The sequence below is a fragment of the Kogia breviceps genome, chromosome 1 (genome assembly GCF_026419965.1).
Source record: "Kogia breviceps isolate mKogBre1 chromosome 1, mKogBre1 haplotype 1, whole genome shotgun sequence".
NCBI lineage: Eukaryota > Metazoa > Chordata > Mammalia > Artiodactyla > Physeteridae > Kogia > Kogia breviceps.
Genome location: NC_081310.1, coordinates 1,784,430 through 1,807,820, shown reverse-complemented (window position 1 = coordinate 1,807,820; position 23,391 = coordinate 1,784,430). Strand labels below are relative to the sequence as shown.

Genomic DNA, 23,391 nt, shown 5'->3' with positions numbered 1-23,391 from the left:
GTATGCTGTGAGGGCAGGTACGCTCTCCACTCGCGTCCTGAGCTCTGAACACATGTCCAGAACACAGCGCGAGCTCGGCAAAGATGTGTGGAGTACACGAATACATTTTTTAAATTTATTTTTTAAATAAATCAACTGAATTAGCGAAGTGGCCTTAACATAAAACTATATATTGCAACACAACATTCACATAGCCCATTATTTGATGAGCAGCCCACATCAGATGTCAAATAAATTTACGTTTATCCAGCTGAAAGGAAAACGAAGAGAGAAAACAGGTATCTAACATTTCTTTCAAAAGGAGCACTGACCATTTCTTCATTTTTTACCATTTACTTTTCTCCAAAATATTCACTGATTCAACACTAATCCAGGTGCCAACGTGCACACAGCACAGTGGATGTAAAACAGAAGAACCACCATGTGCGTCAGGCTGTGTGGGTTTCTGGTTCCGATGACCAGCTACGAGGAATATTTATTGAAAAAAAAAAAAAAAGGACTTTTTCCAGAGAGAATAAATTTTTATTGAACTTAGTCATTCACTTTGTTTTTAATTTATGAAAATTAAAAAGGAAAAAAAATACAATATTGCTGTATAAATCTGATAGTCTATTAAAACTTTTTACATCAGGTCAACTTTTCGTTTCACGTGCATGTCACATTCACCAAACCATACAGGAATAATGTACAGAAATGTCAATGACAATATGCAATGAAAGTTATTCACCGCGGAACAACAGATCACTTCTGAGAATTACTTTTATCATGTCTTCGAATGATGTCCATAAGATTAGCCCCCGTAACCAGACCATTTTGCATCTGTTTACCCTTCTGCTCCTTTCTCTTCTGGTCGTGAAGGTAAGGGGAATTCAACAACTGCGGGGGCAGGAGGGACCCCGTGGGTTTCACTCGCTTCGCAATATCCCAGAAGAGTCTTCTCGAGTTGTTATTGATGAAAGTAATCGCGGTTCCATTCTGACCTAATCGCCCCACTCTTCCAACCTGAAACGAAATGCAAAGGACGTTTGCCACATGCTCACATAGAATCTTAATGTCTCTTGAAAGAAAATGAAGACTAGTATTTACAGAAGCTTCACTAAGATGCACATTTGGTCAGCGAGCACGTTTTCAGTTGCCCGCCTCAATATACTTGTGAAGTCAATTTAGCGGGCTGCCACTAGCATAGTGTTAAGGAAACAACCCAAATAGAAAATAAAAATAATAAAAGTGATTATTGTCTGTGAAACTTGTGTTTCAGTTATGCACGTGTGTGCGTGCATATGTGTGCATGTGTGTGCATGTTTGTAGGTATGTGCAGGGGGGAATGAGACAAAGATTTCTTATTGTGGGTGGGTGAAGGTAGAAACTTTTTTTTTTTTTTTTTTTTTTTTTGCGGTACGCGGGCCTCTCACTGTCGCGGCCTCTCCCGTTGCGGAGCACAGGCTCCGGACGCGCAGGCTCAGTAGTTGTGGCTCACGGGCCCAGCCGCTCCGTGGCACGTGGGATCCTCCCGGACCGGGGCACGAACCCGCGTCCCCTGCATCGGCAGGCGGACTCTCAACCACGGCGCCATCAGGAAAGCCCAAGGTAGAAACTTTTTGAAAGCTACTGCATTAAGAGCAAAAGGACTGTATCTCCTTTATAGTACTTAAGTGCCTTGAAATGTGAGACGGAAGCAAGTCCATTTTTGCATAGTTATTTCTCATTTTTGACAGTTAAACAGACACAAATTTGTGGAGACCCCTGAGAAGGAACAAAACGTGTCTCCAAATATACCGAGAAACTCTTCAGAAGGGAGGGAAATACACAATCATGGTCAATCTCTGCTCCTTAGTTGAAATGTAGAACTTAAAGTATACTCAGATTATCTAAATGAATAGATAGTTCCCGCCAATATACAGGACATTTTTAACACTGTAAAAGAAGAAACCTCTAAGAAAGCTGAAAGGGGCGGCCTGCAGAGAATGAGACGGGGGAGAAATAAGGGGGAGATGCTGTTTTTCAGTATCAGCTTTTGTTTTTACCTGATTTATTTACCTTACTGAGTTGTCGCAATAAAACTAAAAATTAATAGCTGCAACTCACAGAATGGGAGAAAGTATCTGCAAATCATGTTTCTGATAAGGGTCTCTAGAACATATAAAGAACTTTTACAACTCAAAAGGACAACCCAATTTAAAAGCAAAGGATCTAAGCAGACATCCCTCCAAAGGGACACAAATGGCCAAGGAGTACATGAAATGATGTGCAATATCATTAGTCATTAGGGGAAGGAAAATGAGAAACACTTCGTACCCATGAACCCGGCTGCAATAAAAAAAAGAATGTAAATGTTGATGAGGATATGGAGAAAATGCAACACTTACACTTTGCTGGTGGGAATGTAAAGTATGAAGCTACATGGGAAAACAGTCTGGTGGTTCCCCAAGATGTTCAACGTGGACCCAGCAATTCCATTCCTACGTTTATGTCCAACAGAAATGAAAACATATGTCCACACAAAAGCATGACCCTGGGTGTTCACAGCATTATTCATAGTAGCCAGAAAGTGGAAACAACCCAAATGTCTAGCAACCGATGAATGGATGGAGAAATATGGCGCATCCTTACAATGGGATAGTGTTTGTCCATAAAGTACTAAACCAGTGCGGACCCTGAAAACATGATGCTGAGTGAAAGAAGCAAGTCACAAAAGACCACACACTGTATGATTCCATTTACATGAAATGTCCAAAGACATAAATCTACCGAGTACAGTTGTGGTTGCCTGAGAATGAGGGTGTGTGCATGTGTGATGGGGAAGTGGGGTCACTGCTGAGGGGCAAGGGGTTTCTTCTGGGGGTGATGAAAATTTTCTAAAATCCATCATACCACTCTATGAATATACTAAAAACCAATGAATTGTACACTTTAAATGGGCAAATTGTAGAGCATGTGGATTACATCTGAGATGTAATTTATACTAGATATGTTATACTGAGATAAAAAGCAGTTAAAAATTAACAGCAACGGTCTCCAAATTCTAAAAAATAGCTAGGAAGTTCCCTGGCGGTCCAGTGGTTAGCACTCGGCGCTTTCACTGCCGTGGGCCTGGGTTCAACCCCTGGTTGGGGAACTAAGATCCCACAAGCCACGCAGCCCGGCCAAAGATAGCTAACGTTAACAATACAAAGTTATTTCTCCAGAAGCTTACCACCCCTGAAATTAAAAGTCAGACACGTGGGAATACTGACTATAATTTTAAATACCCAGCAGTTCTCCCACTAGGAATTTCTCTTACAGATGTACTTGCAGGAGAGGCTCAGGGAGCTGCGTATACAGGTGTTCACTGCAGCATTATTTAATAACGAAACACTAGAAACATCTGATTGTTCAGCAGTGAAGGATTTGTTAAATAAGTTACAGGACATCCATATAATACATTCCCATGCAGCCATGAAAAGAGAACAAGCCAGATTCGACAAGTAAAAACATTTAAAGAGCTTAGAACAGTGCCTGGCATTAGGCTAAGCACTCAATGCATATTAACACTTATTAAACGGCACCTGGTGTGTGTGCAGATAAGGGAAAATGTCTAAGGTCTATTTAATAGAGAAAGAAAGCACAGGCCGATGAATGCATAAAGACGATGTGGTATAAATACACAGTGGAATATTACTCAGCCATAAAAAAGAATAAAATCATGCCATTTGCAGCAACACGGATGGACCTAGAGAGATTATCACTCTAAGTGACGTCAGTCAGAGAAAGACAAATGTCATATGATATCACTCATATGTGGAATCTAAAAAAAAACAAAACAAAAAATTACAAATGAATTTATTTCCAAAACAGAGAGACTCACAGACATAGAAAACAAACTTACGGTTACTAAAGGGGAAAGGGGGAGGGGGACAAGGGATAAATGAGGAGTTTGGGATTCACAGACACACGCCCCCCCACTGCACATAAAACAGATAAACAACAAGGACCCACTGTATAGCACACAGAACTCTAATCAATACTCGGTGATAACCTACAAGGGAAAAGAATCTGAAGATTATTTATATATACACACACACACACACACACACACACACACACACACATAGAGCTGAATCGCTGTGCTGTAGACCTAAACTAACACAATACTGTTAGTGAACTACACTTCAATAAAATAAATATATTTCCCCTTTAAAACAGAAAAAGGCGGCAGGCGCCGAAGAGTGGGTATGATATGGCCCCGCTTCTGTGGAAGGTGTGACAGGGCTCGCACATCACAGCTGCACATATGCACACAGGCATGCATTTACCGTTTCTGCAGTGTTAGCTGGGGGAACCACTCAAAGGTAGGAGGGCTTCCTTGAAAAGACTGACCTTTCATTTTGTATCTTTCGTTACGTGCGTGATTTGTTACCGTGTGTACGTGTACGCTGAGGACTGAAACAAACAAAAACACCCAAATACAGCAAAAGCAGAGGCTCTGTGGCCCCTGAGGAGAGGCACGCGGCCCTGCACCTGTCCGCATCCCCGAGGCGCACTGCCTGTGGTATGGTGGCTGCGGCGTGATCACCGCCAGCCGCTGACCTGGGGAGAGCAAGAGACGGGTACGTACGTGTAGCCAGCATATGCTCCATTTAACAAGCAAAGAAGCTTCTTAAGTATTTTAATACTCTAGACAGATTTCCAGCCGAAATTATTATCTTTTTCTTTTTAATTAATTAATTAATTTATTTATTTTTGGCTGCATCGGGTCTTTGTTGCTGCGCGCGGGCATTCTCTAGTTGCAGCGAGGGGGGGGTTACTCTTCTTTGCGGTGCGCGGGCTTCCCGTTGCAGTGGCTTCTCTTGCTGCGGAGCGCGGGCTCTAGGCGCGCGGGCTTCAGTAGTTGTGGCTCGCGGGCTTAGTTGCTCCGCGGCACGTGGGATCTTCCCAGGCCAGGGCTCGAACCCGAGTCCCCCGCACTGGCAGGCGGATTCTTAACCACTGCGCCACCAGGGAAGCCCCATCCAGCCAAAATCATTACATTGAGAGTTTGGAAGAAAATAAAGTTCAGTTACGTGAACAATCAGCTCCTGTGGAACAGTCCAATCCCTGAGACACGGGTAAATGAGGCGGTACCAAAAGAAGAAAAGAAAGAAAGAAAGAAAGGAAAAAAGAGAGCGAGCGAGAAGGACGGAGAGAGAGAGCAGACTATGCTAGATTAAGTCTTATGAAAAATAAAGCAACAACTCAGTAAGGGCGCTACAGGCATTTCAGTGGGCGACTCCAGTAAATGTGACATTCAGAGGTGATTCTAAGAACATCAGAGAAAGGCTTTACTTGAAGAGTCTGTAAGTGATGCCGGCGAAGGAAGACAGGTAGCGGTCAGTGAGATAACGTGGCGCTCAGAGAGGCTTTATTTCTGCGAGAAAGAAGAGCTGCTGTTATCTCTGGCAGCAAAGGAAAGGAACCAAACTCTGAAAGGTGAAAGTCTAGAGCGAATAAGGGCACGAAGAGGAGATGAAGGCAGGATTCCTAAAAAAACAAACACTTCAGCAGATCGCTTTTATTTTGGCCAGATGCAGCAACTTAAAACAACCTTTTTAAACAAAGCTCTCTTTTCCTGCTTATAAAAGCCATTTAATATGCTCACTGAAGAAAACAAAAAATATAAAGAAAACTAAGCCACACCGAAAGCTAATCACTTACTTTTAAGAAACATTTTAGCTTTTTATTTGCAATTAATTTTTAATGCATTCTAGGCATGTGTATGGTTTTGAAAAACGTAATTTAGTTTACATATTTTAGAAGCAAAAATACATGCAGTTTTACGTCCTGCTTTTTTTTAAACTTACCATTATAACGACAATGCCCTGCAAACGGAAATGCATGAGCAAGACGGCGGTAACACATGAAATCTCTTTACCTGGTGCACGTACTCGTCCGTGCTGGAAGGCATGTCGAAATTGACAACCAGCTGGACGCTGACCAAGTCCAGGCCTCTTCCTAGGAACCCCGTGCTCACCACGACTTCATAGTCTCCTTCAAGCAAGCCCTTTCCAAGAGAGCAACAAAATTCATTACTGAGGATTTGCCTTGAGCGGCTTTCTGTCATCCAGATGATCCTTTCTTTCCTCAGCGCTTTCTTCAACACCGTTCTTGCAATACCTTCGCGGTGAGTATAGGTCTTAGTACAGCTGAGAGACACATGCAGCTTAAAGGCCTTCCGACCCCAACCCCCAATTTCTCCTAATAATTTATTCAGGCAAACCTTTTCCAAAGGTGAGCTGCTCTATGCCTCAGTCCAAAGTGGCCTGATTTCGGGAGTGGCAGGTTCTGAATGATTAATCTAGCGAGCAGACGGCCCCCGGGGGACGAGCTCACTGCTCCGAAAGCACAGAAGCCCGAGGAAGAGGGACAACGCGCCCCCCGCGCCGCCTCAGGTTCCCGGGGCAGCGGAAAAACAGGTCTGCTTTAAAAAACAGCAGCTAATACGGTACCTCTTGAAAATGAGGCAAAACAGATTTGCAGGAAAGAGAAGAAAACAGAACGCTGGGTGTCACCTTCAGAATGCTTCTCCTCTCCGGCTGCGACTTTTCCGAGTGCACAGAGGTGCTTTTCAGACCTGTGATTTTCTGCACGGCCTCGCTCAGCAGATCTGCTCCTAGTTTGCAGTCCACAAATACTAACACTGGAGGCTTGAAGAGTTTCTTATCCTGAAACATTAAAAACACGTATTTAAAATTATTGCTGTAGGGCTTCCCTGCTGGCGCAGCGGTTGAGAGTCCGCCTGCCGATGCAGGAGACACGGGTTCGTGCCCCGGTCCGGGAAGATCCCACGTGCCGCGGAGCAACTAAGCCCGTGAGCCGTGGCCACTGGGCCTGCGCGTCCGGAGCCTGTGCTCCGCAACGGGAGAGGCCACAACAGTGAGAGGCCCGCATACCGCAAAAATAAAATAAAATAAAATAAAATAAAATAAAATAAAATTATTGCTGTAACATAATTTACAACGGGACGTTTTTCTGAGAGCGTTAGTATAAGCTAGTTATCAATAGGTTTACCAACACTGCTAACAAGGAAAAAAGGCACATTCTGTTAACATGTGTCTTCTTTAAAATATGCACAAAGAGAAGGCAAACAGTGTATGTCCTTCACACTTCTGCATCACCTCATTAAAACTGCAGAAATGATTTTAAGTGCAATTTAAAATTTCCAAAATTGTTCCTAAGTCAAAATAAACCATACTTAACTTAATACTGTCTTTTTAACAGCTACGCTTGTACATACCACCCACTTAACAAATTTCTGCTTAAACCAGTTACTGTTAAAAAAATTCTATTTCTCAAGGACAAAACAGCCGAGAAAGAACTTGTCTTTACCTTATATATGAAACTACTAAAAATCTTTGAAACAAAAAAATATTCTTTGGGAATAACCTTGATATTTAAATATCTTTCTATAATAATGGGAAAAAAACCAACCTTGCGTCTATACTGCATGTTTTCACAAATAAAAATTTATTTGAACCCTAAATAATTCTGAAGTAAGCAAAGCAATTTATCATTAAACATCTATAGCAGGTTCCCCTGAAGCTGCATCTAAAAAGCACCCTCTCAAGAACTGTGGAGACGGCTTCTCTGGTGGCCCAGCGATTAAGAATCCTCCTGCCAAGGCAGGGGACACAGGTTTGAGCCCTGGTCCGGGAAGATCCCACACGCCGCGGAGCAACTAAGCCCGTGCGCCACAACTACTGAGCCTGCGCTCTAGAGCCCGCGAGCCACAACTACTGAGCCTGCGTGCCACAACTACTGAAGCCCGCATGCCTAGAGCCCGTGCTCCAACAAGAGAAGCCGCTGCGATGAGAAGTTTGCACACCGCAACAAAGAGTAGCCCCCGCTCACCGCAACTAGAGAAAGCCCGCGCGCAGCAACGAAGACCCCAATGCAGCCAAAAATAAATAAATAAAATAATAAATAAATTTATTAAAAAAAAAAAAAAAGAACTGTGGAGACTTCCCTGGCGGTCCAGTGCTTAGGACTCCATGCATTCACTGCGGAAGGCCCGGGTTCAATCCCTGGTCGGGGAACTAAGATCCCTCAAACCGTGTGGCCAAAAAAACCCCAAAAACTGTGAAAAATGCAAGTGCAATCTACAAAGCAGGGCTGACGGCTTTACCACTCACATTCAAGATTTCAAACAGCTTCTTCTTTTTGGCTGGCTCCTCCACCCATAACACAATCTGGCGCACGTTGGAGCAGGGCAGGTTCTTCTCCCCAGCGACGATTCTCACGGGGTCGCGCAGAAGCTGGCCTGCGAGCTGCTCTATGCTGGCTGGAATCGTGGCTGAAGCCAAGAGGGTCTGACAGTCATGAGGCACGTTTTCCAAGACGTCAAGCACTTGCTGTTGAAAGCCCATCTTTAACATGGTATCAGCCTGAACAAAATCATTGTAAAGTTAGTCCTACGTGAAAACCCAGGGCCACCCTAGGAAAAAAAAGGATACAATTAAGAACGTAAAAAATTTAAAACTCTTTACACGGAAAAATACACCACAATGTCAAAAGCCAAAGGATTAACTGGGAAAACAAATATATTTATATAAAACTACATATTGTGTAACTAAGTTTACAACGATATACAAAGATTTTTATTATGGCATTAGTAATAGTGGCCAAAAACCCCCACCATATACAGCCTGAATATCCAACAGGAGGGGACTTGGTAAGTAAATTATGGTAGATACATACCATACAACACGGTGCTAGCATGAAAAACGACCAGAAAGCTCCTTATCCTGCTAGGAGGAAAGAAGCAAAACAGAGAACACTACGTATAACATGAGACCATTTGTGTATATACTCAGGAAAGTTAACTGCTAACTCTGGAGAGAAGACTTGTGTGCTGGGGGGGAACAATTTTATTCTTCATTTTACAGCTTTTTGCAAAGTTTGATCTTTTCTTTTGGCCACACCGCGCAGCATGTGGGACTCCAGTTCACCAACCAGGGACTGAACCCGCGCCCCCTGCATTTGAAGCACAGAGTCTTAACCATTGGACCGCCAGGGAAGCTCTTGAATTTTTTTTTTTTTAACCACAAACATATATTTATAATAAAATATGTTCAAATAAACAAAAAAAATTGAATTTGGGGGTTTTCACTTCTGTATATACCTCTGCATTGGTGGTTTTTAAAAACAATGAGGGACTTCTCTGGTGGTCCAGTGGTTAAGAATCTGCTTTCCAATGCAGGGAACGAGGGTTCAATCCCTGGTCTGGGAACTAAGATACCAAATGATGCAGGGGGCCATGTGCCACAACTACTGAGCCCATGAACCACAACTACAGAGTCCATGTGCTCTGGAGCTCGCACACCACAACTACGGAGCCTACAAGCTCTGGAGCCTGTGTGCCACTACTAGAGAGAAGCCTGTGCGCTACAACAAAAGATCCCACGTGCCGCAACTAAGACCCAACGCAGCCAAAATAAATAAACGTTAAAAAAAAAGACTGTATTGCTGAAAAAGAGAAAAAAATTTTAAGTTTTTAATTTTAAAATAAAGAAAAGTTAAGGCTATCTTGATTTTCAAATATAATCTGGTTGCCTATAATTTTGGAAAATAAGACATTGAATTGTTTTAGTGTCCACTAATGTGCTGTCAGTTAGACTGAAGCTTGATCACTTGTTTTTGTTTTTGCGGTACGCGGGCCTCTCACCGCCGTGGCCTCTCCCGATGCGGAGCACAGGCTCTGGACGCGCAGGCTCAGCGGCCACGGCTCACGGGCCCAGCCGCTCCGCGGCACGTGGGATCCTCCCGGACCGGGGCACGAACCCGCGTCCCCTGCATCGGCAGGCGGACTCTCAACCACTGCGCCACCAGGGAAGCCCTGATCACTTGTTTTAATATTATTCACTCTATGACATTTAAAAAATATGAGATTACCATGATGGTCTGGGTTTGATCCTGGCTCTACCTAAGACCTCAAGCAAGTTAATGAAGAGCTTTAAGCCTTAGTTTTTCCCTTTATAAATGGAAATGACAATAGTAACTACCCCCTGGGGCTGTGATGAGGGTTAATGAGATACAGCATATAGTACCAGCATGGTCCTTCTCAGTGTTTCAGTTAACCAGCAGACAGAGAGAACACACACCCAGTGTGTCTGCAAACACCCCCAATTTCCTCAGCAATCCCACTAAGCCCCGTTCATCTTAGTAGATGGCCTTGCTTCTCCTGGTTCAGAAAAAATAAGACCATGAGAAATAAATTCCTTCAGCTTCTCTTCTCACCCAAACTTCCTGGAAGAGTCCTCCAGCCCTGCGGTCTCCCTCCTCCTTCTCCCCGCCCTCCCCCGGTCCAGGGCTCACCTACCGCCCCTCACCGGCTCCTCCAGGTCATCAATCACTCCCCACGTGCCACATTCAACAGCCATTTTTAAGTCTTCGGCTAACTCTTTTTAAGATGCAATTACTATTATTGTTTTTTTTTTGTTTTTTTTTTTCTTTTTTCGGTATGCGGGCCTCTCACTGTTGTGGCCTCTCCCGTTGCGGAGCACAGGCTCCGGACGCGCAGGCCTAGCGGCCGTGGCTCACGGGCTTAGTTGCTCCGCGGCATGTGGGATCTTCCCGGACCAGGGCACGAACCCGTGTCTCCTGTATTGGCAGGCGGATTCTCAACCACTGCGCCACCAGGGAAGCCCACTATTATTGTTTTTAATACTGGAAGTAAGAACATGCTCACTGTAGAACACTTGGTAAACACAACACAGTAGAGAAAACGAAACTCACCCACCATATCCCACTCCGCAGACGCCGGCACGGCTTCACTTCCTTTCCACTTGCTATGACTATGTCTGGAGACCCTCCTCCCCCTGCCCACAGCCGCCACCCGGCTCAAGCCCTCCCCTCCCTCCTGGGAACCAGCCCTCTTGCTTAAAGGCTGTTCTCCACGTGGAGAAAATGAGTCTGATTATAATACACTCAGGCTTAAAATCCTTTAAAGTTTCCCAGTGTCTATAGAATAATGTCTGAATTCTCAAGGCCAGGAGAAAACGAAAAAGAAGTACAATGACAATGGTTATTTACGGTTATGTCAATGGGAATGTGGGTGTTTGTCCTCCTGTTTCTAACTTCTCTCTCTTTCTTTTTTTTTTGCGGTACGCGGGCCTCTCACTGTTGTGGCCTCTCCCGTTGCGGAGCACAGGCTCCGGACGCACAGGCTCAGCGGCCACGGCTCACGGGCCCAGCCGCTCCGCGGCACGTGGGATCCTCCCGGACCGGGGCACGAACCCGTGTCTCCTGCATCGGCAGGCGGATTCTCAACCACTGCGCCACCAGGGAAGCCCTCTCTCTTTTTTTTTTTAAACTTATTTATTTTTGGCCGCGCCGGGTCCTCACTGCTGCACGCGGTCTCCCTCCAGCTGCGGCGCCCGGGGGCTACTCTGCGTTGCCGTGCGCGGGCTTCTCACTAAGGTGGCCTCTCCCGTTGTGGAGCACGGGCTCCAGGCGCGTGAGCTTCAGCAGTTGCACCACACGGGCGCAGCAGTTGCGGCTCGCGGGCTCCAGAGCGCAGGCTCAGCAGTTGTGGCGCACGGGCTTAGCCGCTCCGCGGCATGTGGGATCCTCCCGGACCGGGGCTTGAACCCGTGTCCCTTGCATTGGCAGGCGGATTCGTAACCACTGAGCCACCAGGGAAGTCCCTCTAACTTCTCTTTAATGTACGTGGATTACTCATAGAATACAGTTGTTATTCAAACTGCAGAATGGGCCATGAATAGCATTTTTTAAAACCACAAACTAGGACAGAATAAAACATATGAGAATAGAGAAATCACATGTCACAAGCCTAAGTATTGTTTCATGAAAGTTTTGTTTCATTTACACACACACACACACACACACACACACACACACACACACACACCCCTACCTAAACAATATTCATGACTGGTTCCCATCTAAACTGTATGTTTTGGGATTCCCTGGTGGCGCGGTGGTTGAGAGTCCGCCTGCTGATGCAGGGGACGCGGGTTCGTGCCCCGGTCCGGGAGGATCCCACATGCCGCGGAGTGGCTAGGCCCGTGAGCCATGGACGCTGAGCCTGTGCGTCCGGAGCCTGTGCCCCGCAACGGTAGAGGCCACAACAATGAGAGGCCTGCGTACGGTTAAAATAATAATAATAATAATAATAAACCGTATGTTTTGAAAGCCATCATCAATCAGACCTAGGAAAATCTTGCTCTTTCTACATCTCAGTTTCCACTTATAAATCTATTTCCTACCTACCTTAGAGGAATGTTAACAGATTAAAATGTGGGGGAACATGTACTTTAAAATACCTCTTAGAATTAAAAGCACTACTTAAATTTAAGGTGATTCAAATAGTAGAGCCACTCACAATGGACACAAGGCCACTCTGAAAATCTCAGAGTCCCCGGGGGGAGACAGCAGCTGGATACAGGGTAAGCATTAATAAGGTAAGAGGTGAACGTAGGTGTCCCCTAATTAAACAGCAAACTTGGCCTAATTTTCTGGGAACTGTTCTTGGTGTCGCCTGCATTTCTTCATTGCTCGTGATGTCCTTAATCCCGGACAACCTGACTGCCATCTCTGCCACCAAAACTCCACTCCTGCGGGTCCCCAGGCTAAACATCCACTCCACTCAGCAAACCTTAACTCGTAGCTAACAGTCCCCATTCGATGGGCGTTTACTGGACGCTGGGCACCTTTCAAGGGAGCGTGGTGGGAGGCGGGCGCCGTCGTGACCCCGCTTTACAGATGTGGAAACTGAGGCACAGGACACAGTGCCCTACGATGTGCCGGAGCTGGGGTGTGCACCGGGGGCCACTGGCTCCAAACCTTCGTCAGGAACCCCAAGCTCAGTGCTGTGTGCTCGGCGGTGAGGACGCGGGAGGAGACCCTACCTTTCCAGAACTGACGGCCCAGAAGGGAAACTTACTACGGTCACATCCCTGCAACACGATACAGTGAAGTGACAGCACGGCACATCCTGACCAGCCCTCCCTCAAACCCCGGTCGTCTTCCTTCCCTCCCTGGCTCTCCCTTTCCAGACAATTTCGGTGCGTCAATGAGCCCGCGGGCTGCGCCCCAGGCCCCCCCACGCTCTCTCTCCAGGAAGCTCAACAGGTTCCAGGGCTCTGAGCACCACGGACACGGCCAAGACGCCCCAAACCTCACTCGGGGCCATAACCTCCTCCCTGGACTCAGGCGGTGGAGACTCACTGCCCCCCCCGCGGCCGCAGCTGGACCTCAAGGCCCCTGGAACCGAACACGTTCAAAACAGACCGTCCCTCCCACCGCCAGACCCAGTCCCACTCCAGCACGCATCTCGGGAGACGGCACGTCCGGCGCCTCTCTGTCGTCTCTCATCGTCGTCACCCCGCCTCCGACCCACCAGCAGCCCCGCAGACTCTGCTGGCGTCGGCGCTCACCTCGGCAACCGGACCGATGCCCGAGAACGTGTCACAGGGGCTCCTCCTCGGCCCAAGCCTCCGAGACCTCCCATCACGCCGGGACGGCGCCCGCCCCGCCCCGCCCCGCCCGGCCCGGCCCCTGGCCTCCCCCTGCCCCTCCTGCAACCCCGTCTCCCTCCCCGGGGCCGCCCCGCTCACCACTCGTCCTCACCCGTCCTCCTTGGCCGGCGGCCCTCCTCCCGCTTAGAGCCCTTCCTCCCGATGGATCTCCGCGTGGCAGCTCCCGTTCCTGAGCTCTCAGTCTAGAGGCCCCCCCAGAGGCCCCTCCCACCCGAGGGCCCCCTCTCCTCTGGCGCCTCTGTCCCGTCACCTTGTGCACACGCCTGTGTCACAGCTCACCTCGCTTTCCATCACACCCTCACAACCAAGAAGAAAGGCTAGCGCGGGAAAAGCCCTCAAGTGGAAGTGAGAGCTAGATAAGCGTTCCTCATCCTCAGCGCGGAATTCGCACTAACCGAGCGCCAGCAGTGCGCGTGGTCCGCGTGCCCCAAGCCTCCCTGAAGGCGAGCAGCGCAAACCTTCCCGGGCTCCGGCCCAGGCCCAGGGAGCCAGAGCATCCGAGCACGAGCTCTGGCCCTCCAGCTCAGCCACTGGGCAAACGCCAGCGGGGCGCCTGGCCACAGGGTGGGGCGGGGGGAACACGCTGCAGGAGGAGGACGGCCCGCCCGGAGCAGAGACCAGGGGCCTGAGGCCTGCGGGGCCGCTCCAGCGGGAAGGTTCTGAGTCACGGTCACGGTCATGGTCACGGTCACGGAACGAAGGGAGAGGAGGCGGAGGGGGTGGGAGAGACTCCTCGGGACACGGGTGACGCGGAGGGTGACGCAGACTTTCCTGACCCCAAAGGACTGTCTTAGCCCTCCGGCCTGGCCACTCTGCGTCCGGCCCGCCCTCCCCGCCCCCGAACAGTGGCCTCCCTCCCCAGGGACATCATTTGTCCCCAGCGCCCGCTGGCTCTCAGACCACCTCTCCGTTCACCGGCTTGTCCTCAGCTGCACAAGGCAGAGCCCCGGCCCCACCCCTCGCCTCCCTCAGCTGCCTCCTCGGAGAAGCCGCGCGACCCGCGGACTCTCACGCACGGGTCCGGAACCTGCCCCTCCCTCTGGCCCGCGCGAGAAATGCCGCATCTCCAAAGCCAACTCGGGTGCGACTACCAAGCCCCATCCCGTCCCGCGGGCCCTGAATCAAGGCGCACCCCACCCCCTTCGTCCCATGGGTGTCCGGTCGTCACAGGACCCGTAATGATCCACCGTGACCCTCAGGCGAACCCCGACGCCTGCCTCCGCCCCGGCCCCGGCCCCGGCCCCGGCCCTCGGCCCTGGTCCGGGCTGCTGGCTGGCTGGCTTCTTCCTCCTCGACCTCCCCCGCACGCCGCAGCAGACCCCGTAAACCACCATCTCCCACGCGGCACACCCGGCCAGGAACCTAAGCCTCACCGCCCCCAGGTCGCAGCCAGACTCCCCTGCGCCCTCCCTTCCGGGTCCTCTGCAACCGACCCGCCGGCCACCGGCTTCACCGCCTGCCGCTGCTCCCGCAGGGCCCTGAGGCAGGCCCGTCTCTCCCGCCGGCCCCAAGCGGGCGGCTCGCCTCAGTCTCTTCACCTGGGACCCTGGATGCACCCTCTAACCTTCTGAATCCTCTTCCCCCTTCCGAGGCTCGGGTCAAGTCCCACGACCTCTGGGAAGCCACCGTACTGACCCCCTCCCTTCTCCTCCTGAAGCCTGAGCACATCCCACGGTCCTCCTGACAGCTTGCATGGGGGAGGGCAAACCTCGCCTGCTTTTGCGAACAGGGCACCCGGTAGGCTTGGAGGGTGTTTAAAGGCCCTTTGTGACACCACCCATCTCAGCCAGGGCTCGTCCCCTGCACCCAAAGAGCACCTCTGTGCTGACCTCAGCTTCCGCATGTGGCCGACTGTGCTGTTGACCAGCTCCCCTCCCCTGACCACACAGGAGCCACGTCCCCAGACGCCAAGGAGCAGGGCGCCGGCGCGCTTCTGCCGGACGGCGGCCCTCCTGCACCACCACCTTGAGCGCAGCCCCGGGCGCCCCGGAAACCTTGCTAACGTCAGAAGACAAAAACGCTCCCAAGAGAAGGGGGCACGGATAAATTCTCTACAGGACCATCCTCAGGCTCCTGAGACGGGGACGGGAGCCCTCGGGACACGGGCTTATCCACAGGGGACACGCAGCCCCGCGTCCAGGGTGGCAGTAAGCGTGACGACGCAACGCAACAGATCAGGTCCCCAAAGGCCGGGCCAGGAAAACGCTGAGCTGGCAGCACCTTCTAGAGGACTGGACGTTATTTTACATTTATACGGGACTTCTCAGGGGGAGACGTTCTCACGACCACTCCTCCTCCGCGCCACGACTCTGGAAAATGAGATGACTTGCCCAGGGTTTCCCAGCGGGCGCCGTAGAGGCTCAAAGCCCAGTGTTCTGGGTCTTGGCTGTGGTCACTGGTCAGCACCAATCACTGCTGGGTAACCCCAGGCCTCCGTCCCGTCTCAGCCAGCGGGAGGGGCATGCAGGCAGGACGGCCGCGCCCCGTCCCGCGGGCCCGTGATGGATTTTCACCAGATGATAACACACTCACTTCTTGTTAAGCAAGCCCAAAGTATAAAAATGCCTATTTGGGGCTTCCCTGGTGGCGCAGCGGTTGAGAATCCGCCTGCCAGTGCAAGGGACGAGGGTTCGATCCCTGGTCCGGGAAGATCCCACGTGCCACGGAGCAACAAAGCCCGTGCGCCACAACTACTGAGCCTGCGCTCTAGGGCCCGCGAGCCACAGCTACTGAAGCCCACGTGCCTAGAGCCCGCGCTCCGCAACAAGAGAAGCCACTGCAATGAGAAGCCCGCGCATCGCAACGAAGAGTAGCCCCCGCTCGCCGCAACCAGAGAAAGCCCGTGTGCAGCAACTAAGACCCAATGCGGCCAAAAGTAAAATAAATAAAATAAAAATAATTTTTTAAAAAAATCGTTAAAAACTGCCTATTTGCTCTATGCAACACAGAAAATCACAACCACAGACACCTGTGTCCACGTAGAAAAAAATAAAAAAGCTCCTCCAACTAAGCATCATTAGCTACTTGCAAAATTCCCGCTCAGAGTTATTTGCCACTGATTTCTTTCTTTCTTTTTTTTCATAGACAAATGACATCCAGCATGTTTACAAAAACTTGATACTTGAGAGTACAGTATACCTGTTAAGTTTACACTTTCAATTAGGACAAGACAGTGGTGGTTTAATTTTAGTTTAGCTGCAGCGCTACACAGGAACCAGCTTAAGAACCACTAATGCCGATTAAAAAAAAAAAAAATCCCTGAATTGTTTTCCTTTGGGAGAGAAAATGCCTGAATACACGATGCAATTATACAACCACAAAGCGCTCGCCACAGGTTATACAGAACTATGTTTTTAAACACCACTACTTACTTCATCCACTACTACAATTTTTATACCGCCAAGCTCTACAGCGCTCTGCTTCACTATATCCAGAAGTCGCCCAGGAGTTGCTATGATAACCTGAACGAAAGAGAAAAGGCAAATTAGAAAAAGTTCGATCACGTTCACTCACTCACGTATTCCCTCATTCTACACTCACTGAGCGGCCAGCGCACGCCAGACTCTGGGATAAGTACCCCGAACTTGACGATGAGTAAGTCCGACCTGGTCTCTGCTCTTGTGGAAGTCACGCCGCTGAGGAAGAAACAGCAAGCACGTGCTCACGAGGAGCAGGACGGGACGAGATAAATGGGGGGGCGTGCTCAGTGCTGCCAACACACCAGCCAACGCCCGCAGGGGCAGCGGGAGTGAGCGCGACGGGCAGGTCCAGGGAGAGGGACGGGCATCGTGTCCGCTGAGGCTCGGAGGCGGGGAGGCTGGTGTGGGTGGAGCGGGGAGACGGCGGCTGAGGCCCGAGAGCCTGGCAGGGGCCACACCGGGAGGGCCTTGCGAGCTATCCGCTATCCGGCTCCGCGACAGGTGCAGACCCCTTGCCCTCTCTGGGCCTGCTATTTCACTCTTCAATTACGAGGCTGGGTACAACGAACTCTAAGGTCACTCAAGGGTCTTAACAGTTTTATAATACATTAGCTGAAGTTGTGCTTGAAAGTAGGGGCTCTTTAGTCACGCTTCGGCAGGAACCGTGGCTCCACATTTAATAATGGTGAGTCTCTGTTCTCCCGTCGTAAGATGGAAATGCTAAAAAGTAACGTGGGGATTAAACGAGACGGTGCCGGGATAACTGGTGGAGTTACAAATGACCTCCTACGTCCAGGTGTACCCACTTTCCAGTCCACACCCGCACAGCGGTAACATCGCCGCGGATGATGAAAGGTATGTATCCCCAGAACACAGGGTTTGGCGTGGCACTTCAGACATCCACAAATATCCAGTCAATTTTAATTACTCTGACTTGAGTGCACTCCTTCTCTTCCATTTTCCCCTCTGATGGTTTGGAACTTATCAACTTCTTTTTCATTCTTCGAGTGCTTCGCCTTGAATGTCAAGAAATCTATGACTTAATATAAAGTTAATCGATACTTGTAGCTTGTTCTTGAAAGAGCCGGGGCGATGCTTTACCACGACTGCACCTCGCCTGCCCTTACACGCCGTGGGATGGTATTCACCCCCTTTTTCTGAAACCGCGGCTTGTTCCTGCTCACTGTTCGCTCGGCCTGTGTTTGTTTAGCTTTGCCCACACCCTTACTGCTGACTTTGCACCAGCTTCCTTCCACCCCACCCCCCACCTTCCTCTCTGGAATCTTCTTTATCTGCAGAAAGGCTTCCTCCAGAAGTTCCTTTAGATGGTCCACTGGCAATACACTCGCTCGGTTTTGTTTATCTGAGTAGGTCTTGGCGCTGTCCTTACTCCTGAAAGACAGCTCTGCCGAGCACACAGACGCTTCAGTTGCTTTTCCTCCCAGAGGGCAGGTGTCTGTGAGTCCTGGCCCGGGCAGCAGGCGGCCGGGCGAGGAGGGGTGAGGCCGTGCAGGGCAGAGTCCAGGGAGGAAGGCATCGCTGTGAGGGACATGCCGGGGGGTGGGGCAGATAAATAACTACATAAAGGGTAAGGTATGGCAGGCTTCTCATCGTCAGAGTTACCAACACGGAACCAGAAAACGTAAACGGAAGCTTGTGATAAATGAGAAGTGGAGGTATCAACATGAACTCCTGGTGTCGGGCAGGCGGAGGTCCCAGAAGCAATGACAGCTCAACAGCAAGGAGCCCAGGCAGAGCCTAGGTCTCGGTTTCTGAATACTAACTCTCCACGCCAAAGGAGCCAGGGCTCCGTGGAGAGAGCTGCAGGGCCGAGGCCAGGAAAGAACGAGGTAAGTGCGGAACATCTTCTCTCGATGGAAGGTAAGAAAGTAGTCAAAGAATGACAAGGATATAACAACAAGACACAGAAGCCGACTGGGAGGTGCTTCCACTGGTCAAACAGATTATAACCCTATTAAAAAAACAGGGAGGGGCTTCCCTGGTGGCGCAGTGGTTGAGAATCCGCCTGCCGATGCGGGGGACGCGGGTTCGTGCCCCAGTCCGGGAGGATCCCACGTGCCGCGGAGCGGCTGGGCCCGTGAGCCGTGGCCGCTGAGCCTGCGCGTCCGGAGCCTGTGCTCCGCAACGGGAGAGGCCACAGCAGTGAGAGGCCCGCGTACCGCAAAATTAAAAAAAAAAAAAAAACAAAAACAGGGAACCAAGAGTCCATACTGATATGAAAAAGTACACAAGTGGAAAGTCTGGTGGAGCCCAATAAATTACAACCTCAAAGTACCTCCCATTAAAATACTTATTCAACACGAAGGGCACGAACAAACTCCACAGTTTTAACTTGACAGATAAAAGCACCAGTAAAAGGCCACGTTGAAACTGTGTGCCATCTAAAAGGATATAATGAAAAGAAAAGCATCTCTTCTGCGCTGTTCTGTTAAAGAACTAGATTCAAGACACGTAACTTGAATCTAATCAGTTGAGGGCTGTTCTTCCAAGTAAGCGGCTTATAATCCTTAAAAAGTGCCAAGATCCTGAGAAAAAAGGAAAGATCGGTTCCAAACTGAAGACACTGAGAGAGACGTGCCAGCTACAAGCAACGGAAGACTCTGAACTCGATGGAAAAAAAGCTGACGGCACAACTAGCAAAACCTGAGCGGGGCCGGAGGCCGTGACCCCGATGTTAACGCGCCCCAACGGGCCGCCGTGAACTTCCCGAGTCTATACCTGGGGGCTGACGAGGGGGGACGATGTCCTTGTCGGTAGGAACCACACCCTAAAGTGTATCAGCCACGATCCTGGGACAGGGCCCACCTTTCGGAGGTTCATCTTCTCAACCGCGCAAGAGCGGTTGCGCCACCCTCGCCTCCCAGAGCAAACGCAATGATTGAAGGAGGTCACGGCTGTGAGAGCATCCGACAGCGCTGGGAAAGCAAAAGGCACCTCCCTAACCTGTGCTCCCGTCCTTGCCCACAGAAAACGAACTTTAAGATTAAGGCTCACGTGGCAAGACTTCAAAAGGCCACCTAAAATCACACTCTCAAGCTCCTCAGGGGGCGAAAACCTCCTAGTGGCTGCATTGCTCAGGCCCTGTGCAAAGGCGTTCAGTCCAGGGAGCCCACCTGAACGCGCTGGCGCAGGCGATGGAGCTGCGGGGGGGCGGGCAGGCCCCCCACCAGGAGCGCGGTCCTCATCCGGGGCAGGCCGCTCATCAGCTCCTTGGCCTGGCGCTCTATCTGGATGGCCAGCTCCCGCGTGGGCGTGAGGACCAGCGCCGATGGCGCCCCGCTCTGCAAAGACGTGAAACATACCGGCCGTGAGCTCTGCTGCTGTGCACACAGCCTCACGGCAGCCCCACCAGCACTCTCCTTTCAAGTGGTCCCATCAGCCCACCGGCCTCCCGCTCCACTGCAGAATTCTCCCCCCAAACCAGCATACATTGCACCCATTTCTCACATGACACAGACAGACAGCGCAAGACCACGATCAGGACCAGGGAGACGCGTCTGCCTCAATCAAGGCGGGAAAACTAGTACTTGGCAAACGATGACTCAAAACGTCTGTTAAACTAATTATGCGCAGGACTGCTTATAAACCAACGAGTAAGGCAAGGTGGTATTTTAAGACGAAACGCAGATCACGCTTACTGGTGTATTCTGAAACTCTACAGTAGTGTTCTGACTTTGGTATCGGGTTTTTCAAAACACAAAATCGAAGCAGGCTAGATTGACACAAAAATCACAGCTCACCTGGTCAGCAGGATTTCCGCCCCAAACCCAAAGCCCGTTCCTTGAATAGAAAACTTGTTAAAAAGACAACACTTGGTAAGGAAAGCCATTTTTTTAGACCTTCAATGAAGAGACTGGTTCAGTATAATAAAATTTAGTCCCAGTCACTACAGGTCGAAGTACTTGGTTTCAGTTTGCAATTTTAACGTAGCTGAGGAAGACACTTCGTGAGCGCCTTGACTGTTCTTGAGCCCGACGCAGGTGAGCTCTGCCTTACCTGATAGAGAGCTCGCATGATGGCCGGAAGCAGGAAGGCGGCCGTCTTGCCAGAGCCGGTGTCCGCGCTGGCCAGCACGTCTCGGCCCAGAAGCCCCACGGGGACCATCTGCATCTGGATGGGGGTGGGCACCTCGTAGCCCGAGGTCTTCAGGTTGAGGTTTAAGGCCTCAGGGAAGCCGCAATGCTCAAAGTCAATAATGGGCCTGGGGACGCCTGGCCCTTGAACCACGATTCCCAGCTGCCGTCTGAGGTTTTCAACCTGGTCCTCCCGGAGGTTCGAGATGAAGGCGTGCTCGGTGTAGACATACGAAGCAGGACGCGGAGCCACTGGCTCCGAACCCGCTTTCTGTGGCCCGCCCGGCGCTAACCGCTCCTCCGCTCCCCTAACCTGCAGGAGGTGCTTTGCTTTACACTCCAGGCTACACACATCTTCATCCGTCTCGTTGCAGATGTACTCTCCGTACCGCCCGCATACCACGCACACCGGTTCCCCGGGCTCGGCCTGGCGCTGCGTTTTGGAGAAGGACTTCACCGGCTCTTCGAGGAGATCGCTGTCCTGCGCCCGCTGCTGGGGTCCAGCCAGACCCCCGTCCGGCACCTGGCTGGCAGGCCTGGGGACAGGGCACGGCTGGGCGCCGTGATGCGCCACTAGTGCAGCTTCTCTGGCACCCGAGGCATCGGCTGGACCATCCCCGCCTGCACCCAGCTGGGGGTCTTCTGCTTCTGCTTCTGGTTTGACTTTCTTGGCTGCACAACTTCTACCATCATCGTTAGCATTCCGCTTGACCTTCAGGGATCTTGGAACGAACATCCTTCAATATTCTGTGGGAGAAATTATACACTGAGATTTATTTTACCCTCAATAAAGTCACAGATAAAGAACCGTAAGTTCATCCTGTCCCCGGGTTTTGCCTCAAAAGAAGAAGGCGATGCTCCCATCAAGCTTCCCTTCCGCCCCTGCCCAAGTCCGCCGGGTGAAGACAGCTCTGTCTGCATACACTGCACACGGCTTCACACCACTGACCTCTGTCTGTGGACTGACTCGCACTTTGACATACCAGACATCACAGAAGTTCTGGGGTAAACCCTTCTGTTACACGTTCACAAACGAAAACACAAAAAGAAAAAGGTCTACTTCACAACTGGAGTCTTTAAAACAAAGCCACAGGCACCACTAGTAACACGTGTGCAGCAGTTACTAGGTTCCAAGGTCAGAGCTGGGCGCGAAGTACACACGCGTGTTCTGTTGCATTGTATCCTGCGTAGGTTCAGTTCTCACAGGGGACCCAGCCCCTGGAGGCTGAGGGACTTGAAGCTCACACCTTGTCACACCTTCTCAGCGTGTGCAAGCGCTTCCCAGTTACGACCAAACAGGTTTTTGCAAATGACAGCGTTTGGTAAACAGGCTTTTAACCTAACTTGGGAGCTGCCAAATATGCTAAGAAACATTTTTCTCAAAACAAAAATTCTTAGGATACATTGCCAGATTCCATTTTTCCAGAAAAATTCCAACGAAATTGCACGTGAAGGTCTAGAGTTTTCTACCTCAAGTCTCCGAAAAGGTCAAGGGGGTGGGGGAGGGGCGGCTGCACTCGAGAGGGAGGAGCTCGGAACGCAGGTCCTCGCGACTGAACGGAGGCGGAACGGGCGGGGCTGCAGCCTGCTCCCGTTCGCGCCAACGCCCCTCCCCTCCCCCCGGGCGTCGTCCCTCCCCCCGACGTCAACCCTCTCGTGCGTCGCCCCCCCAACCGCGGCTCCGCACGCAGAGGCGCGTGACGTCACGGCGCTGCCATGCCCCGGGCGGGGCGCGCTGGGCACAAGGCCGGGGGGGCGGAGGGCGGGGGGCAGTGAAGGCGAGGTGACTGCGCAGGGCCCGTCCCGCCGCCGCGGCCCGGCGCCCGGGTCCCGCACGAGAGGAGTAGAACGGGAGGCAGGCCCGAGCCGTGGGGCCAGGGGCACGCTCACCCGCGCGGACTGCGGCCGCGTCTGCTCCCTCTCGGGGCGGCTCCCCCTTGAGGCGCTGGGCCGGGCTTCCGGCCGATGAGCCCGGGCCACGCAGCAACCCTGCAGCTGGGGAACCGTGCGGAGCGCAGAATCCACTTCTCCGGCTTTTGGGATGCGCCGCGGCGCGCGGGGAAGGCGGGGCTCGACAGAGAGGCCGGAAGGGAGGGGGCGGGGGCGGGCAGTTCCGCGCGTTTTCCACGCCCCCTTCCCGGCTTCCGCCTGGCTGTAAATCCGGGAGACGGGTTGGAAAGGGCGGGTTCCGTGGGGAGGGGCAGGCGTGGAGATCCTCTTGGAAAAGTTCGCGTAATCGAGTGGGCGGGGCTGGAAGAAAAGAGTCCAGGCGCCGGGAAAGGGGCGGGGACGGGGGTGGGAGTGGAGGGGTTGGCGAACTTGGAGGCGGGGGGGGGGGGGAGGTTGCGCGGAGTGGGTGAGGCCCCG

The 23,391-nt window shown here is 51.3% G+C and overlaps 1 protein-coding gene across 9 annotated transcripts; it reads right to left on the bottom strand.

The window, feature by feature from the left end:
• Nucleotides 1-500: 500 nt before the first annotated feature.
• On the bottom strand, nucleotides 501-23,133 carry DDX59 (DEAD-box helicase 59). Of its 9 annotated transcripts, none has more exons than XM_059040192.2 (8): nucleotides 22,915-23,133; nucleotides 20,948-21,771; nucleotides 20,065-20,232; nucleotides 16,883-16,972; nucleotides 8,145-8,396; nucleotides 6,525-6,677; nucleotides 5,888-6,016; nucleotides 501-1,002 (listed from the first exon to the last, which is right to left on the bottom strand). In XM_059040192.2, exons 2-8 carry the CDS (start codon nucleotides 21,758-21,760, stop codon nucleotides 742-744), a joined length of 1,866 nt encoding a protein of 621 aa, XP_058896175.1. In that variant the 5' UTR covers nucleotides 21,761-21,771; nucleotides 22,915-23,133; the 3' UTR covers nucleotides 501-741. The 9 variants fall into 9 exon arrangements, with proteins under 9 accessions (XP_058896175.1, XP_058896192.1, XP_066883518.1 ...); XM_059040209.2 differs by lacking the exon at nucleotides 22,915-23,133 and adding an exon at nucleotides 22,495-22,668; XM_067027417.1 differs by lacking the exon at nucleotides 22,915-23,133 and adding an exon at nucleotides 22,008-22,513.
• Nucleotides 23,134-23,391: the final 258 nt, after the last annotated feature.

Bases quoted from the DNA above. Each gene is read 5' to 3' on its own strand.
- DDX59 (XM_059040192.2), bottom strand. From the start codon at position 21,760: ATGTTCGTTCCAAGATCCCTGAAGGTCAAGCGGAATGCTAACGATGAT. The intron at 8,397-16,882 runs GTAAGTAGTGGT...GATTTTGTTCAG, and splicing joins AAATTGTAGTAGTGGATGAA to GCTGATACCATGTTAAAGAT. The intron at 6,017-6,524 runs GTGACACCCAGC...TCTCTTGGAAAG, and splicing joins AGAGGAGAAGCATTCTGAAG to GGCTTGCTTGAAGGAGACTA.